At 48.1% G+C, this 16,534-nt stretch overlaps 1 protein-coding gene across 1 annotated transcript; it reads left to right on the top strand.

Moving 5' to 3' along the window:
* The first annotated feature begins 2,413 nt into the window (after positions 1-2,413).
* On the top strand, positions 2,414-15,977 carry RAB1A (RAB1A, member RAS oncogene family). The gene is made up of 6 exons (XM_058802699.1): positions 2,414-2,799; positions 8,880-8,952; positions 11,018-11,113; positions 12,455-12,550; positions 13,555-13,686; positions 13,925-15,977. The coding sequence occupies exons 1-6, from the start codon at positions 2,414-2,416 to the stop codon at positions 14,120-14,122; spliced, it is 981 nt and encodes a 326-aa protein (XP_058658682.1). The 3' UTR covers positions 14,123-15,977.
* Positions 15,978-16,534: the final 557 nt, after the last annotated feature.

Genomic DNA, 16,534 nt, shown 5'->3' with positions numbered 1-16,534 from the left:
GCACCTCCTGCAGAGCTGGAGGAGATCCACGTCCCCACTTCTTCCCTCTGCCCTTACACCCTGCAGCCATGGGCTGCTATGGCTGCCACGCTGCCCGGGCAGTCACACGGATTAAATACACTTCTAGACATGGAAGTTGTTATTTCTCTGAAATTAAACAGCTTCCCACACTCTTATTAAGCTGTGCCCTACTTCAGAAATAAATCTAATTTGGAATTTCATAGTTAGCTGGTGCTGATGTTGGTTTGTCCCTGCGTCTTCTCTGATTTGGCTGGGTACATTTAGCAGTGCCATATGTGGCAAAGTCCTATTTATTGTGGCTTGTGAGCACTATTCCTCACAACAGTGTAAGGAGTTGGAGTGGTTGGAGCTTTTTGTTTCATGGGGGCAGAGAAAAGTTAAAGCACAAATGTTTGAAATGTCCCTGTGAAACCACTTTTCCTGTATTGAGCAGAGAATGAATTGCTGTCTGCTAAATGAAGACAGCATTTGTCATCTGGGGTACTCCTGCACATCTGGTCACCTTCCATGGAGTGCCTAAAGGGAACTACTGTACCAGAGAGGAGAGCACATTTCAAAGGACTCGCTGGATTTCTTATGGCAAACATCAAACAAAACAGGCATTGTTTCACAGATACACAAAGTAATGGAGAAAGGGAAGTGGAAACTTCAGCAATGACCCCCACAGAAGCAACAGAACACACAGCAAGTTATGTGGTAGATTCAGCTGCAGATTGCATTACCCAGCCAGCAGAGCAGAGAGAGAGGAAACCCAAACCCTATGCAAGCAGCGCTCAGTGTTTCCTATTGCAGCCACCACACTCAGCTGACTTCATGTAAGGAACCGAACCTAACCAAAACCTCGAAGATGTGTGCAGCGTGAGTGGCTTTTCTTCATCTCATTGTGGGGAGAAAAAGGGGCTAGAGCACAATTTCAGTTCCTCTGGGGCTTCAGCTCTGGTCTGATGCTGTCCAAGTGAAAGACACCCATTCCTGTGGGTTATGCCAGTTATTATTTAACACCTAGATGTTTGCAGTAACACCTCCCAGCTTGTAGCCCAAGTCCTGCACACACACCCCTGCACAGGTGTCTCAGTGATCTCACAGTCCATGTGCAGGTTGTCCCTCCTGTCCTTTGAGCTGGTTGGAAGATAAACTTTGGTCGTGTATTATACTGTGCCCTTTGTAATGAAAGAACGTCGGGTAGTGTGTATTAGTGGTGGGATTTAAATTCCCGAGCTGATTACAAGGAGCTGTTGTAAGGTTTAGCAGCGCACTGTGAGTCTGGAGTGATGTGTACTGTTCTGTGCTTGTGCTCTCTCTGGTGCTGTTGAAAAGGCCAGGGCTTTGCTAGGAACAAACCTGAGAACATCAACAACTGAAGTGTCAGCAATACAATTCGATATTTGGCAAGACTGTTAATAGTGGCTGACCAGAAACCAGTCTCCCATACTGTGAAATCATCCAGCTTTAACAGATTGCTTGCTCGGAGATCCCAGGCGTGTGGCAGTCTCTCCATGCCCACTCCCCAGCAGTCACTAGAGCATAGAAATATTTACTGTGCCTAAAGAATGTAGTGAAACGTGATTAATGCTTGTAAAGAAGTTTTGATAATAGATGCAATGGCAGATTTTTCTGATAAAAGATGCAAAAAGGGACAGTGACTTATAAATTCAGGTGAAGAACACAGGCCTTAGAGGAGCTAAAGACGCCCTGTGCTGCTCCAGATGCGCTTCCCACGTTCAAAGTGGGAAAGCCTCAGAGTGCAGAGCCTCCCTCCATGGCTGCCCGCGGAGGGGAGCGGCTGGAGGGGCTCCGGAGCGGGCTCTCCCTTTCCTGGCCGCCTCCCCGCAGCCGCAGGCCGGCCCGCATTGCCAGCAGCCTTGTTCCGCACGCTGTGCCCGCCGGGCCGCCTCCCCCGGCCCCCGCAGCCCCGGCACAGGGCGGCCCGGCTGAGGCACCGGCAGCCCGCAAAGGGAACCGGGCCCCGCAAAGGGAACTGTAAGGAGAGAGAACGCCCTGCCGGGACGGACCCAGGGCTGCCGGCAGGGATGGAGGAAGGGACGGGAGGAGAGATGGGAGGAGGGACTGGGGCGGGCATGGAGCCCGGGGATGGACGCCGGGGATGGAGCCCGGGATAAGAGCCCGGGATGTAGCCGGGGATGGAGCCCGGGACAAGAGCCCGGGATGGAGCCGGGGATGGAGCTCGGGCGCGGCCCAGCCCAGCCCGGCCCCATCCCGGCCCCGCCCCGCGCGCCGAGACCCCGCCCCCGCCCCGCCCGCGCCCTGACTCGCCTGAGCTGCCACGTCTGCCCGCTGACGTCACCCCCGGCCCGTGCCTCCCGGCCAATCAGCGACGTCGGCCGCCGCTCCGAGCCGACGGGGCCGAGGGAAGAAAGGCCGGCTATCGCGCATGCGCTGCCGCCGCCGCGGTGGCCGCCGGGAGAGCGAGTCCGCAGGAGGGGGCGCGGCCGGGAGGAGGCGGCGGCGCGGACTCGGTTTCCCGTCGCGCCCCTCGGCCGCCCCCCGGCCATGTAAGCGCTGCTCGGCGAGCGGCCGCCCCGTTTCCTGGTCGGGCTCCGGCGGCCATTTTGGGCTGAGGCGCAGCGCGGAGGCCGCGGAGCGGGCGCGGGCGGACGGGCCGAGCCGAGCGCCGGGCGATCGCGGCTCCCTCGGACCAGCGCACCGCGGAGCGCCTGCCTCGGCGGCGGGAGGTGCCGCCGCACCGCCCCCTCACAGCGCGCTCGCCGTCCCTCGGGCCGCGGGCCCCACGGACATGTCCAGCATGAACCCCGAATAGTGAGTGCGGGACGGGGCGGCCCCGGGGCCGCGCTGGGGGCGCCGCGGGGCGCGGGGGGACCGCGCTGGGCCCGCGAGTCCGAGGACCCGAGCCCCCCCTCCCCCCGGTCCCCGCGGAGCCGCGCCCGGGCCCGAGGGCGGCGGGGGAGGAGGAGGAGGAGGAGGGTGGGGGGCGGGAGGCAGCGCGGCCGCCCGGGGGTGGGTCCGGCGGGGCCGGGGGGGGATCGGGGGCCCTGCGGGGAACCGGCATTCGCCGCCCCGGCAGCACCGTGGGGCGCAGCCGCGGCGATGTTCCCGAGCCTCGGGAAGGCACGGCGGGGCCTGGGCTCCAACAAGTGACCGGGGGGACACCGGCGCCCTGTGAAAGCCGATCCCCCGGCCGGCGGCGGCTCCGTAGCCAGGGGTCCACCCTTCGGTTTAGCTGCAAGTCATGTGTGTGTCACATGGCTCTTGCAAAACACTTCTTGCCTATGTAGATTTTGCAACGCTGTGACTCGATAATAGAACGCTCTTGGGGCTGTTTCCAGCTGAAATAGCGCTTGCTGAGAAAGCCTGGTGATGACACGAGGGGTTTTTGGGGGGGGTTGTGTGAGTGTGGCCTTTTTCTTTAGCTGACCTGCTCGGGAGTTGGGCTGTCTGAGCTCTGTTCCCAGGGGATGTCTCTGTTCTGGAAACTCGGGGAGCTGTGTCCTGGCCACCAGGCTGTCGGGAACAATAAACTTTATTTTGTTCCAGACTTTCTTCTGTGAGTTAGAGGAAGGGCTGAAGCTTAATTTAGAAAGTTAAAAAATCAGCTGCCGTGTTTCCAACTCTTCAGCCTTGTCGGGTGTGTTTAGCATCCTTTCACTGTGTTTAGGATCCTTTCACTGGTGCTGGCTTTGCTGGCACCCCAGTTTGGGGTGGTGAAGCCACTGTCACCTCTGATGCCACTGTAGTGGCTCTGGTACTAAAATCCACGTGTGGTGTGACGTTGCTGCTCTGGATATCCATGGAAGCTGCTCTTGGAAGGCACCCACAATTTTGTCCTCTCAGCTCCTGACTCGTGTGGCTGTGGCTCCTGTGCTCTCAGCTTACGTCAGTGGGGTTGGTTGCAGGCACTGTGAGTCCATGAAAATCACCTGAGGAGCAAACAAGTAGTCATCGGCTAGTGAGGGAGCTGGTGACAGCCAGGAGGTACAGCCAGGAACTCGAGTTACATCTTGGCAAGATGACATCACAAACTTGCTCCTGTAGCTGTGGAACACACCAAAACAGTAACTGGAGGTGGGAAGTGGATGAAAACCCAACAAACTGCTGGTGCCTCATGGTCCTAATGGCTGTCAAGAGTTAATTTCTCTTGCAAGCTGTTGAGTTCTGTAGTGGGAAAGCTGCCTCAAAAGAGTGTTAGGCCACTAAGAGAAATGAGTTGGAGGAGGCATTTTCCATAGATTTTTTTTGCCTTTCTTGCAGTCCATGAGCCTCTAGACTGATGCAGAGGGTGGTTCCCTGCAGCGAGGTACTGAGTGCTGAGGTCAGTGTTTTCAGAGAGACTCATTCTTGGTCCTGGTGGTGAGCACGGCTGAGTTCTTGAAAGTGAAACAAAGAGGAGAAGCTGGAGTTGGACGTGAACTCGAAGTGTTAAATTGCCACTTCCTGAGAGGGTGGTGTCAGCAGGATGAGGGGAGGAGATGGGAAGGGTGTGGTGAGAGGGACAGAAAATACCTGTCAGTGTGGTGTGTGTACTTGGATCCCTGTTAAAACAGGAATAAGGTTTAAGGGATTATGACATTGCTGCTTCTGTTCCCTGCAAAGAGATGAGTCCATTTACCCTCTCAGAAGTGCCTTGCCTATAATGTAAGACGTTCTCACTTCCCTATCACAGCTTCAGATCAGGCTGCAGCCCCAGATCCTCTCTCCTGGGCCAGAACTCAATCAGAAGTCAGTGGCATAGCTAGTTAAAATTCCTAACTAAAGGCCGACTTCCTTCAGCTTTCCTGATAAAGCCACAGGGTTAGATCTGCTCGTGCAAAGGTTTGAAGGGGAGTTGTGCTTCTGAGAGCTTCCTTGGAGCTTCAGCCCAGTGGACTGTTAGTTTTTAGATGGAGTGAAGGAGCTGAAGAGGGGTGGATGTGATTCTAGAATCAGTGTTTGGAAGCTGAATTCTGAAAACATCTGCCCACCCAGCACTGGGATGTGTTCCCTGTGTCCCTCCCTGCCGGTGTTTGAGTGAGCAGAATGTCAATATTGACTCTGTTGTGACTAGATCATGTCAGGTTCGGCATTTCCTGCCCTTGGGCCGCTTGCATGGAGCACAAACACCCTGGGGGTGCCTGGGCAGAGCAGCCAGGTGGGATCAGGAGTTAATCTTGATCAGATCAGGGTTCTGCCTGGACCCTGTTCTAGATACCTTCCAGCACAGGTGAGGAAGCTCAGTGGGTTTTGGAGCAAATCTTGGGGGAGATCTTCCTGCATTCTGCAGAGGGGCTTAGGAATACCAGAGAGGTGGGTTTCAGTCTTGGCTGATGGTGGTTAGTAGGTGACAATTGAGTGACAGCTCCTAGGTTGCTGGAAAAATCTGGAAGTGTTTGTGTTCTAACCTTTCTAACCAGCAATCTGCCATGCCAAGTGGCATCGTGTCTGCTGGATTCTGTTTGCTTACACAGACAGAGTGTGATCAGAGTGACAGTCATGCACCTCTTCACCATGTCTGGGGTGGTAGCACCAAGAGTGGGGCTCGAGGCTGCTGTGCCTGTTTACAGTGAACCTGCAGCTGCCATCAGTGATTGAAGCCAGCCAATTCCAGCAGTTCTTGTTGCAGACGGGTGACTGCCTAGCTTTGTCTGTTTTGGCATAAAACCTTCCTGGCATTTAAAAAATCCCCACATGCCTCCTTATACAAATTAGATAAACAGCCCTATCTTAGAGGCCCACAGGTCCCTTGTTCCACACAGCTTTGGCCAGATCTGTCCTCAGCTTGATTTGGAGGTGCCTTTTTTTTTTTTTTTCTTTTTTGGCAAGAGGCAGTTACATTTAACATCTTTGTCCTTTATCTCTGTGGCAAGAGGAAGTTATGGGGAGGATTTGAAAGCCTCACTCTTACTCACCATACCCACCTGCCTTGCTGCACATGCTCTTCCAGTGTGCTCTTGTAAACGACCCAAGGATGACTGGCTTATGTAAATGGTGAGAAATAATTGAATGATTAACCTGAATTCCCACTGTCTCCCCAGGAGCGTGGAGAGGGCTGTACTGCACAGCTCAGCCAGCTTTTTGAAGGCTCCCTAAACCAGAGGAGCTGATGAGTTTTAAGCTTCCAGATTTAAAGAGCAAAATTCAGTGACTTCAGAAGTGTTTGTGTGGCTCTTCAGGAGTAAATACCAAATAACGTGAGTGGCTTGTTGGATGCATTGCTACAGTTGAACCCCTTTACCAAATATTCTATTGGTGTAGCTCAGTCTAGAAATAGGCTTCTACAAAGTTTTATAGCTCTTCAAAATTTTATTTGATTTTGTTGCTGTCCCTAAGAGCTGTGTCAAGCATCACATTCTAACAAACTGCACATTTGGTTCTTATGGCCCTAAATAGGCACCTGCTGTATTTTAAAAGGTCTTGGGAGCTGTATATTTTAAAACTTTAAGCTCTACTTGGAAAGGAAGGCACTACAATATTGGAATATGGATTGTTTTAAAAAATAAAAACCCTGAGTTCCCAGAGTCTTACACTATTCCCAAACTGTTGAAAGTCTTGCCACCAAAATTAGGTTTTTGTGACACAACAGCTGTTTCTAAGGTCAGAGGCAGAGCTAACTCAGTGAAGGCTGTTTCCAGCTGTGCACCTGGTGCTGGCCCTGGTTTGGATGCTGAGGCAGGTGGCTTAAGACCACTGTGTCTCTGTGATTCTGGAAATACTGCAGCCCAGAGTGAGGGGACAGCTAAATAGCAAAGATACCAGATCCAGTGCTTAAGGCTTCTGAGGTCTCACTGTGTTAGCTCAACATTTGTTCCATACCCACTGTTACTGCTCTTGTTGGCTGCTGAAGGGTGAGAGATCTCATGGGGAGGTTTGGCTGGGAGCTGCTCGTAGCACAAGGAGTAGCAGAGGAAGAGAAGTCTTCATGTTTGGGGCCTGGGGAAACCTGGATTACTCTTGGAAGCAAGTGGAAGTTTTTAAGTGGATCTCAGACCCGCAGCTAAGCCTTACTTCTATCAGGAAGGAGTTACTTTTTCCATTAATTTTACTGAAGGCAATACAGTGCCAATATTCTTGTTTTAACATTCTCAAGGGTATTATAACATGCTACAAGCTGTAAGTAATAATTTGACTTCAGGGTTGCTGAAAATTCTGTTTGTAGGGAAGTGAGCAACACAAACTTCCTGCTGGAGTTGGAAGGAGCTGAGTGAAAGCTGAGGCACAGTGGTGGGGAGGAAGGCAAGGCAAGGTGTAAGAGTGGAGCAGGTCCTGGAGCCCTCATACTTTACTTTGCTCTCCAGGTTGCAGAGTTTCTCCTGTTATTGGGGGTGAGAAGTTTTCTGGTCTGTAGTGGTGCTTCAGCCAGCTCAAAGCTACTGAGATGTGTGGGTTGTGGGGTGATGTACCTTGGGTCCCCTGAACAGTTGGGGTTAGTTGTCATTCTCCTAAAGCCATCTTGCCTTGTGGTATTATGTGACTTGACAGGTGGAGTGGTGAATTCTGTGACTGTAAACTGCTAGGTATCCTTTGACTTTTTTCCCATCCCTGTAGTGCTTTTAGCTGTACATTTTTAAGGATTGGGTTATTAGTTGCTACATTTAGCACTTCTGACTCCTCTCTAGCCTGGGCAGGAGTGCTGCAGAGACTGGAGGTTCCAGCTGGGTGTGTTCTGCAGCCTGGGCCCAGGCAGGTGAGGGGCACTTGAGCAGGAGTGGTGAGAAGCTGGCTTGGCCATCTGCTGGGCTGTTATCAGCTGGCCATGGATGCAGTTTCCTGCCTGGATTCCTGCCAGCCAGCAGCAGTGGCGATTCTAGGGAATAATAGATGGGACAGTGGACTTCAGGCACTCCACATATCTTTAATCTTTACCTCTCCTTGCTTAAGGGGACATAGAAATATGACTGTTGTGGTTAAGTGAGAAGAGGACTTTGTCCTGGGCCGTTACAGGGCCGAAGAGTTGTCAACTGAGAATGAGTTAGTGTAGTACTTGAGGAGCAAAATAACTTGTGTAATGGTGGGTTGTTATTTTTCTGTTAATTGCTCTCTAGCTTGAAATTTCCCCATTAGTCTTAGGACTAACAGAAAACCTCATATTTTGCCAACAGTGAAATCTTCTCTACTCTTTGAAGTGTAAATATAGGCTGGTCGGTGACTCTGTGCTTATTCTTTAATGTTGGGAAAACTCAGCATTAAGCACAAGATTTGTCAGTTCTTCCAGTGTATCTTGAGATTTACTGATACCACACCTGACATCCCCCAGAGATGTATCCTCATCTGGGAATGACTTGAGCTTTGCTTTAGTTCCTGAAAGGCAGGTGTGGTATTGGTCACTGCTCATAGTCTGTTGGGGAAGGTGGGTATTCAGTTGTGCTGTTGCGTTCTGCTGGAACTAAAGATGAGTAACTTGCACTGAGGAAAGAAATGGCTGCATTTGGCAGCTCCCTGGTGTTGGTGAAGCTGGGCAGTGGAATCAAACCCTGAGTCCAGAGAAGCAAAGACAATGCCTCTGGAGGGCAGCAGGCTGTTAGCACCTCCTGTGTGTTACCAAGTTCCTCAGCCAGACAGGGGGGCTTGCATTCACTTGCAGGCACGGTTTCCATCTCAGCCAGACCCCAAAGGCTGAGGTAGGACTGTGCTACTCCTGCTGACAGTCCCTCTCTTATCCTCAGAGTAACTTCCCAGGGAGGTGAGTTCCACACAACAATGCTGTGCCCAGAGCACCTACCTCACACTTCCCTTACCGAGTAAATTGTGAATTTCTAAACCAAATAGAGAAGCTTGGAGTTGTAGGTGATTTCCCTAGCAGGGAATTAATTTACCCATCTCAAAAGTCGTAATTTACTGGCTGTAAGGAACTTCTTTTTTGACAGTGTTTTTCATTAAGTGAACTAATTTTTTTTTTCCTTCTGCAGTGACTATTTATTCAAGCTACTTCTGATTGGAGACTCCGGTGTTGGGAAATCTTGCCTTCTACTTAGGTTTGCAGTAAGTGATCATGCTTGGAAACTCTGTAAAAGAGGTACTTTAGCAAGAGCTTCCCTTCAGGTAGCAGGGCTGATGTCTGACAGGCCTGGTAATACCCAAGAATAAGTATAGTATTGCAAAGTCCTCCTGTCTTTTAAATTTGCCTCTATCTGATGTAATTGTTTCACTAAATTGGAAAGAAATAATATCAATAATATGTCCAGCTAAGATTAATTCTAATTTTCCTGTTACTTGAGAATGAGGTACCTTAATTTAACTTCCATCATTACAGTAGTGGTAGAATGCTGAGGATGGAAGGAATTCTGGGAGGGTGCTCTTAGGCATGAGGAGTACAGACCTTGATCAGTTACTACTTGATAAGAACATTTCAAGCAGATGAAGTTTGATATCTGCAGTAAAAAGACCTACCAGTTGTTTAGTCAGAGAAGTAATGTAAATAATACTCTAGGAATAATAAGGCCTTCTGCTTTCTATAGTGAATGTTAAAATTGCTGGTGAGCTGTTCTGGAAAACTAGAAGTTTTCCTGTCAGCAAAAAAAATATAAAATGGGTTTGATAGCTCTTGGTAGAAAAAGCTGAAGTCCAGTGAACTCCTTATCTGTGTCTGTGCCAAAGGTCAGCTTTCCATGTCCCTGGGAGGAGAGGAGGGAAGCAGGATATGGGGCATGAACTTAAAAACTTGAGTGTGGCACTGCTGCAAGGTGATGGCTTTGTTTCCACAGCCTGAGCAGTTCCTCTGGGCACCTCTGCAACGAGCCTGTTGTACCTGGAATTATTAATGTGAATTAATAATTGTGTGTACACACAGCCTCACTTAAAGCCATTGTGGCTGATGTTGGTAGCAGGACAAACAGTAGGAGGATGTCACCTGCTCTGCTCCCAGGAGGGAGGCAGTGGTTTGGAAGTGACACCACAGCTGGAGCAGTACTCCCAGAGTGGTCTAACCTGCTTCTCTTGCAGATACTTTTTGAATTAATTTTGGCTTCATGTGAATAATCCAACTTTTGTTTTTTGATAGCTAGCTTAAGTTTGTGCTCTGTTATCTGATGTTTCTGCGGCTGAGTAGCCTTTTCCTTTTGAGATGCATTTTTCCAGCTAAACTGTTTTACCCTGACATAAGGAATTACCACAGCATAACACACCTGTGTTTTCTTGCTGCTGTAGTTTAAACTTCTTCAGGCTTTTCAGACATACCCTTTGGAGTATTGAAATGCTAAGGAAACAAATGTCATGTCATTCTGAAGGGCTTAATACTTTATTCTTACTTGGATGTATTACCTAAGATGTCTTCCATTCACAGCCCAGAGGAATCCCTTGCTTTTTGTGATACCTACTGGTTGCATAAAGCCTTTTGTGGTACACTGTATGTGAAGTTGTACCCTTTGGGTACTTTAGGAGTAGAAACCTCCTTCATGCTGACAAGCTGGCAGTCACTAGAAGGTAGCAAAGACTGACCAGCAGTTTCTGTGTGCCTTGAGGCCTGTTGGAGACTGCAGTCACATCCCTGCAAGCTGCTGAGGCAGTGCCTTCCCTCCTGTATCGACACGGGCTGCAGAGCAGAGGCCTCAGCACAAGCACTCCAGCTGTAACTCTAACCTGCCTTAGCAACCAGCTGCAGCAGCAGAGCATCTGACACTCAGGTGGGACTGAGACAGCCTCTGACTTGTTCTAGGTAGCTGCTGTGTAACACAGATCAAAAGCCATCAAAGGAAAATAAAAATGTGATGTGTTTCAATAACTTGAGTGGTTATTATAAGTAGACCTTCAGTCTGCCACCATGAGCAAAGACTGTTTTTTACACTGCAGCTCACAGGGACTTGACACTGTAGGATTTGCAGAAAAGAGGCTTTTTTTTGACTGTTTCTGATTGGTGCTTCTAAAAGCTGCAGAATTTTTGAAAAGTAAATACTTGGTGGAAATGCTTGGCCACCTCCTGGACTTTGCCATGAGAGATCAGGCTGGTTTTACAAGGAAATTAAGTACCTTTGTCTGACTGGTGCATAATGAAGTAGGTGACTGCAGAAGAGGTGCAGCTGCCTTGACTTATGTTCACTCTCTCTCCTAGGATGACACGTACACAGAAAGTTACATCAGCACGATTGGTGTGGACTTCAAAATCAGAACTATAGAACTAGATGGGAAAACAATCAAGCTTCAGATAGTAAGTAGTATTTCTCAACTCCTGTGTGCTTCAGTCTCTTGGAGCACGAGTTATATCCACAGCTACTGGTCATGTTGTACTTTAAAACACTTTGAAATACAAGGGGTATTTTCCCTGTTCCAAGAGGTGAGGCAGTTTTTTGCAAGACTTACTTGTCTTTAAAGAAGGGTGCTTATTATCAAGGCCTGGAAGAGGAGATTCTGTGCTGAAGTGCTCCCATATCAGAACTGGTGTAGTTCTGCAGTATTTTGCCAGGATTTGTCTAAGTGCAGGAATACCACACAGTTGTCCAAGATGCCTGAATTCCACAGCAGCTGTTACTACCAGGCTGCTGCACTGTCTTAAGTGCTGGAAACTGCTTTTGTTGACCTGAATGGAAAAACTGACACAAAGGCTTGTAACTGGCCTGGCTGCCTTAGCACTGGGCAGTGTTTTCTGGTTATGCTTTTGGCCTTTCACTTGGAATAAACAGGAGAAGAGACTTGGCAATTCTTTAATCTTGAAGCACTCTAGAAGGGTGACTGGTGTGATGAAATCTAATATCTGTGCAAGGTCAGACAATCCTTGTCAGCCACTGCTTCCAGCTCAGGCTGAGGCTCTCAGGACTTGAAGGCAATGACTCAGGGATTCAGTGTTGTGGAGCAGAGTCCAGCTTACAGCCAGAAGCTTGAGCTTCCAGTCTCTAATGTAACTGTCCTGAGCACAGAGCAGCCTACTAGGAATGCTGTTACTGCTGAAGTCTGTCTGTGAACTCTGTTTTTAATACACAGCCAGTGCTATTCTTGACACAGCTCCAGGGAGAGAAATGTTTGGGTGAGTCCTGCTCCCATCCTGGGTGGGAGAAGAAGTCAAGTGCCTTATGTCCTTTCTTAACTCTCCCAGCAGGAGAAGGGAATCAAGTTTGGTTTGAGTTGTTGCCTTTAAATACCTTTGCTGAAGCCTGTGTGCCAAGAAAGTTGAAGGGAGTGGTCATGTTAGAGACCTGCAGCTCTCTGACCTTATTCCTAGCAGGTTTTCAAGTCCTGGCTTGTGTTTGCTCTTCTAACCATTGAACCATGGCTTCTTCATGGGTCAGAGCTGCTTAATGTTTTCCCCAGAGAGATCTCTTGACTACACTTGGCTGAAACCAAACAAATGAGCACTTTAGAAAAGTACGTACAGAGTGTAATTCTCAGTTAAAATGTGTGATCTCCTCGAATCCTGTTTGGTGTGTACAGCCCCAGAGCCCCTGCTGTGGCTGTGGTTGCAGTGGGATGGCTGCTCTGCTGAGCTGCTTCTGGAAGCTGGTGTGAGCACTGCTGAGCCACGCTGCAGGAGCTGACCCTGTCACTTGTCTTGCAGTGGGACACGGCGGGACAGGAGCGGTTCCGGACTATCACTTCCAGTTACTATAGAGGAGCTCATGGCATCATAGTTGTGTATGATGTTACAGATCAGGTATGTGTTAAACCTGGGCCTGCACGGTTTCTCCAGGCTGATGAGTAAATTGGGAATTTAACAGCTGGGCCCCTCTTAAGGGAGACAGTGACAGAGTTCTACAGGCTGTGTTAAGGCTTATCAAGCTAAATGTATGTGTTTGCCTCTGGTTTGGCAGAAATAAAACACAGAAATAAAGAGAGCAGTGGGATTTGTGGCTCCTAAGCAATTGTATCTTAGGCTTAACCTAAAACGTTGGTGAACAGGTAACTAATTGTCTTGTGTGAATACCTCTCACCTTGCCTTTGGTAGCAGGAAATCTGAATTACTGATGGAAATTGTTGAAAGATTTCTGAATGTACTTGAACTGTGGTCTGCAGTAAAGGCTGGCATTTGGAACAGAAAATTGCCAGCCTGGGTGCAAGATACAACTGAGCCAGTGTTTTCTCTGAAAGGATCTCTGAAGAACTGGTGCAGTTGTTTGAAAGGCACTTGGGAAGTATAGGGTTTCCTGAATTAATAGAAAAAGAACACTTGTGTTCAGTCACTGGAGTATCTGTCCAGCATTTCTGGAGTCAGAGGTTGTTCCAGCATATCTGCAACAAGGTGGCTTGCATGTAGCACCTGATGCTTAGTGAATATGTGGGATGCATCTGGTTTCAGCTGTGTGCCACATCTCTTATCTCTGCTACAAGAGGAGGAAGAAGAGCCCCAGATGGTAGAAGATGTAGAATATTCAATATATTGGAGCAGGGAAAAATAATAGGGGGAAGAGTGCAGGAAGGGCTGACTGTGTAGGGCTGGGAACAGGAGCTGGATGGCCCCTGTGGTGACCAGCCTGTCCCAGGGCCATCAGGGGAGTTGGGCAGATTGGAGAGTCCTCTCCCATGGTTGTGACTCTATCATATGGATCCATCACATGGATAAGTGCAGTGCTTCATACTCTTTGCTGGTCATGACCAAAGGGATAGTGCAGAACTTTCCCCTCCATCAAGGGCCTTGCTTACAGTTCTCTTATCTCGTAGGAGTCTTTCAATAATGTCAAGCAGTGGCTGCAGGAGATAGACCGCTATGCCAGTGAAAACGTCAACAAGTTGTTGGTGGGGAACAAGTGTGATCTGACCACAAAGAAAGTAGTAGACTATACAACAGCAAAGGTATGTTGGGACTTGTGGGTTTGCCTGGCTGAGCCCCTGCTCTGGTTTGTCATGCACAGAGGTGTCCTGGTGCCACGAATGGGGGCAGTTTAATGACCTCCTGCCCTGCAACTCAGACTGGACATGGGGTGTGGGGTGGGATCCAGGAACTTGTGAGTTATCCAGTGGTGCTCCAGGAAATGGAGGTGAGGTATGAACCTGCGTATGAGCTTACTGTTCACTGTTTCTCAATTTGCAGGAATTTGCAGATTCTCTTGGAATTCCATTTTTGGAAACCAGTGCAAAGAATGCCACAAATGTAGAACAGTCTTTCATGACCATGGCTGCCGAGATTAAAAAACGAATGGGCCCGGGAGCGACAGCTGGTGGTGCAGAGAAGTCCAATGTTAAAATTCAGAGCACTCCAGTCAAGCAGTCTAGTGGAGGTTGCTGCTAAAACTTGCCTCCCCCCCTTTTGTCTCACAACAATGAATTTGCAATCTGAACCCAAGTGAAAAAAAAAATTTGCCTGAATTGTACTGTATGTAGCTGCACTACAACAGATTCTTACCGTCTCCACAAAGGTCAGAGATTGTAAATGGTCAATACTGACTTTTTTTATTCCCTTGACTCAAGACAGCTAACTTCATTTTCAGAACTGTTTTAAACCTTTGTGTGCTGGTTTATAAACGTGTAATCCTTGTTGCTTTTCCTGATACCAGACTGTTTCCTGTGGTTGGTTAGGATGTATTTTTGTTTTGATGTTTCTATTGGCATGTTTAGATGTCAGGTTTAGTCTTCTGAAGATGAAGTTTAGCCATTTTGTATCAAACAGCACAACAGTGTCTGTCACTTTCCATGCATAAAATTTAGTAAGATATATGTAAGATCTGATTTGCTAGTTCCTTCTTGTAGAATTATAAATGGAGAGATCACACTATCTGATTAATAGTTTCTTCATACTCTGCATATAATTTGTGGCTGCAGAATATTGTAATTTGTTGCACAATATGTAACAAAACTGAAGAAATGTTTAATAAATATTGTACTTATTGGAAGTAATATCAAACTGTATGGTGATAAATATTGTCTTAATTTGTATGGCTAAGGGGGAAATCAGGCTTGCATTGTGCACAAAACAACATATCTGTGTGTGCAGCCATGGCTCTCAGACCTTCCCTGCAACTCGCCCAGTGACTGTGGCCCCAAAGCCTGAGCTGTCATGGTGCTCAAGGCACAAGTGCTGTACCAGAAACACCCAGCCAAGGTTCATGAGGCATAATGCACTCTGAATGTACAACAGTTCCCTAACTTAGTCTTGGAACTTAATTTATTTCTCAAGGACTCTTTGTAGGGAATTCCTGTCAGCTTTGCATAGCAGGGGAGAGAACAGTGTTTCCCTAACGTGAATGATTTCAGCGAAACCTTGAGGAGGTATGACTTTCTACCAGTATATTATGTCTTTTCTATATACTGTTAATTCCATCCTCTTTTAATCAGTACCTTCTGACTTAGTGCAACAGCTTAGCTTCTGTTCCCTTCTGCAGTGAGGCACCAGGAGGGTGACATGGGGATAGCAAGGCCCCCACCATACTGTTGCTCAAAGTAGGCGCTTTCTCAAACAATTTGGAACTAACCAGCAGCCAAGAGGTTTTGGATGGTGTGTGATTCTTTGTACAGAGCTAATCAAATCATTAGTGCCTGATGTCTAGCTAAAAGCCACAGGAAAGCTAGCCTATAACACTTCCTATACATGTAAAATTGTTCAGCTTTATCTAAACTCAAATGTTCAGCCTATTCTGTAAATAGTCTCATGTTTGAAAGACCATGTAACATTCCCCTAGTAGTAAATACACCCTGTGATAGTAAAAATATAGCCTAGGTATGTTGTGAGGTATAAACTAAAACTGGTGCAAATATCCTCTGATTTTTTTTTTTTTTTTGGGGGGGTGACTTTGGCTAACAGCTTTCTTCAACATAGTTGCATAAATCAACAGGCAATTGTAATACATAAAGTATTGTCATGGTTAAGTTGAACTCTTTCACTTGAGACCTTCACAATAAAGTGATGTGCTTTCTAGTAGAGATGTGCTTGTTGGTATAATTCATTATAAATGTGACCTGCTGCTCCTCAGGAGCAGGAGGAGCAGTGAGTGCTGCTGAGATCAGGAAGTGAAGCAGAAGGAGGTGTGTTGAGGGTAAAACATCTTCCCTGCAGAGAGTGCACAAATGAACTTCAATGTCGAGATGCCTGCTACCTACTATCCAAACCAATGTTAATATATACAGTAATAAAAGCATTGCAAAACCAGTTGGGCTACACCAGGTGTTTGGTGGTTCTTTGTTTCCCCCTCAGTCACCAGTGGGTCACTGGGCCAGTGCTGTTCTGTGCTGAAGCCTGGGCTTGTCAGGCTGAGCTGTGTGGTGAGGGTAGAGCAGGCCTACAACTCCTGGGAAAAGGCACTGTTGTTTCTTACCTGTGAGCTGAAATATTGAATATTTTTGCCACAATGGGCCAGAAAATTTGCCCTTCAAGCCAAGGATGTAGAAGATGGGAGAATACCAACCCTCCCCCACAAACCCCAATGAATTATTTGCTGTAACTGCTTCAGTTTAACTTTGCTTTCAGCTTCTACTTGTACAGAACAGAAACTTCTCTCTGTTCTGTTCATAGGAATGGGAGGAAATCATTGTGTTCTTGTGCAGAATACATCATTGCCGTTCAGGTTAAAGGTTAATTAAAGCCAAGTACCACATTCTGTGACTTTTTTTTGGCCACTTACCTTATGCTGCTTCAGAGCTGCCCTTTTTCTGTTGGGGAAAGGGTGTGGAAACCCTTGATGAATGTTCTCAGCACTGACTTAACTGC

The sequence above is a fragment of the Ammospiza caudacuta genome, chromosome 3 (assembly GCF_027887145.1).
Source record: "Ammospiza caudacuta isolate bAmmCau1 chromosome 3, bAmmCau1.pri, whole genome shotgun sequence".
Classification (NCBI taxonomy): Eukaryota; Metazoa; Chordata; class Aves; order Passeriformes; family Passerellidae; genus Ammospiza; species Ammospiza caudacuta.
Note: the sequence above shows the minus strand (reverse complement) of the source record. Positions and strands in the feature narration are given on the sequence as shown.

What these genes read in the sequence shown, in the direction of transcription:
- RAB1A (XM_058802699.1), top strand. Translation starts at nt 2,414, where the DNA reads ATGCGCTGCCGCCGCCGCGGTGGCCGCCGGGAGAGCGAGTCCGCAGGA. An exon ending in TCCAGCATGAACCCCGAATA is followed by an intron (nt 2,800 to 8,879) that starts GTGAGTGCGGGA and finishes TTCCTTCTGCAG; the next exon opens with TGACTATTTATTCAAGCTAC. An exon ending in GCCTTCTACTTAGGTTTGCA is followed by an intron (nt 8,953 to 11,017) that starts GTAAGTGATCAT and finishes TCTCTCTCCTAG; the next exon opens with GATGACACGTACACAGAAAG.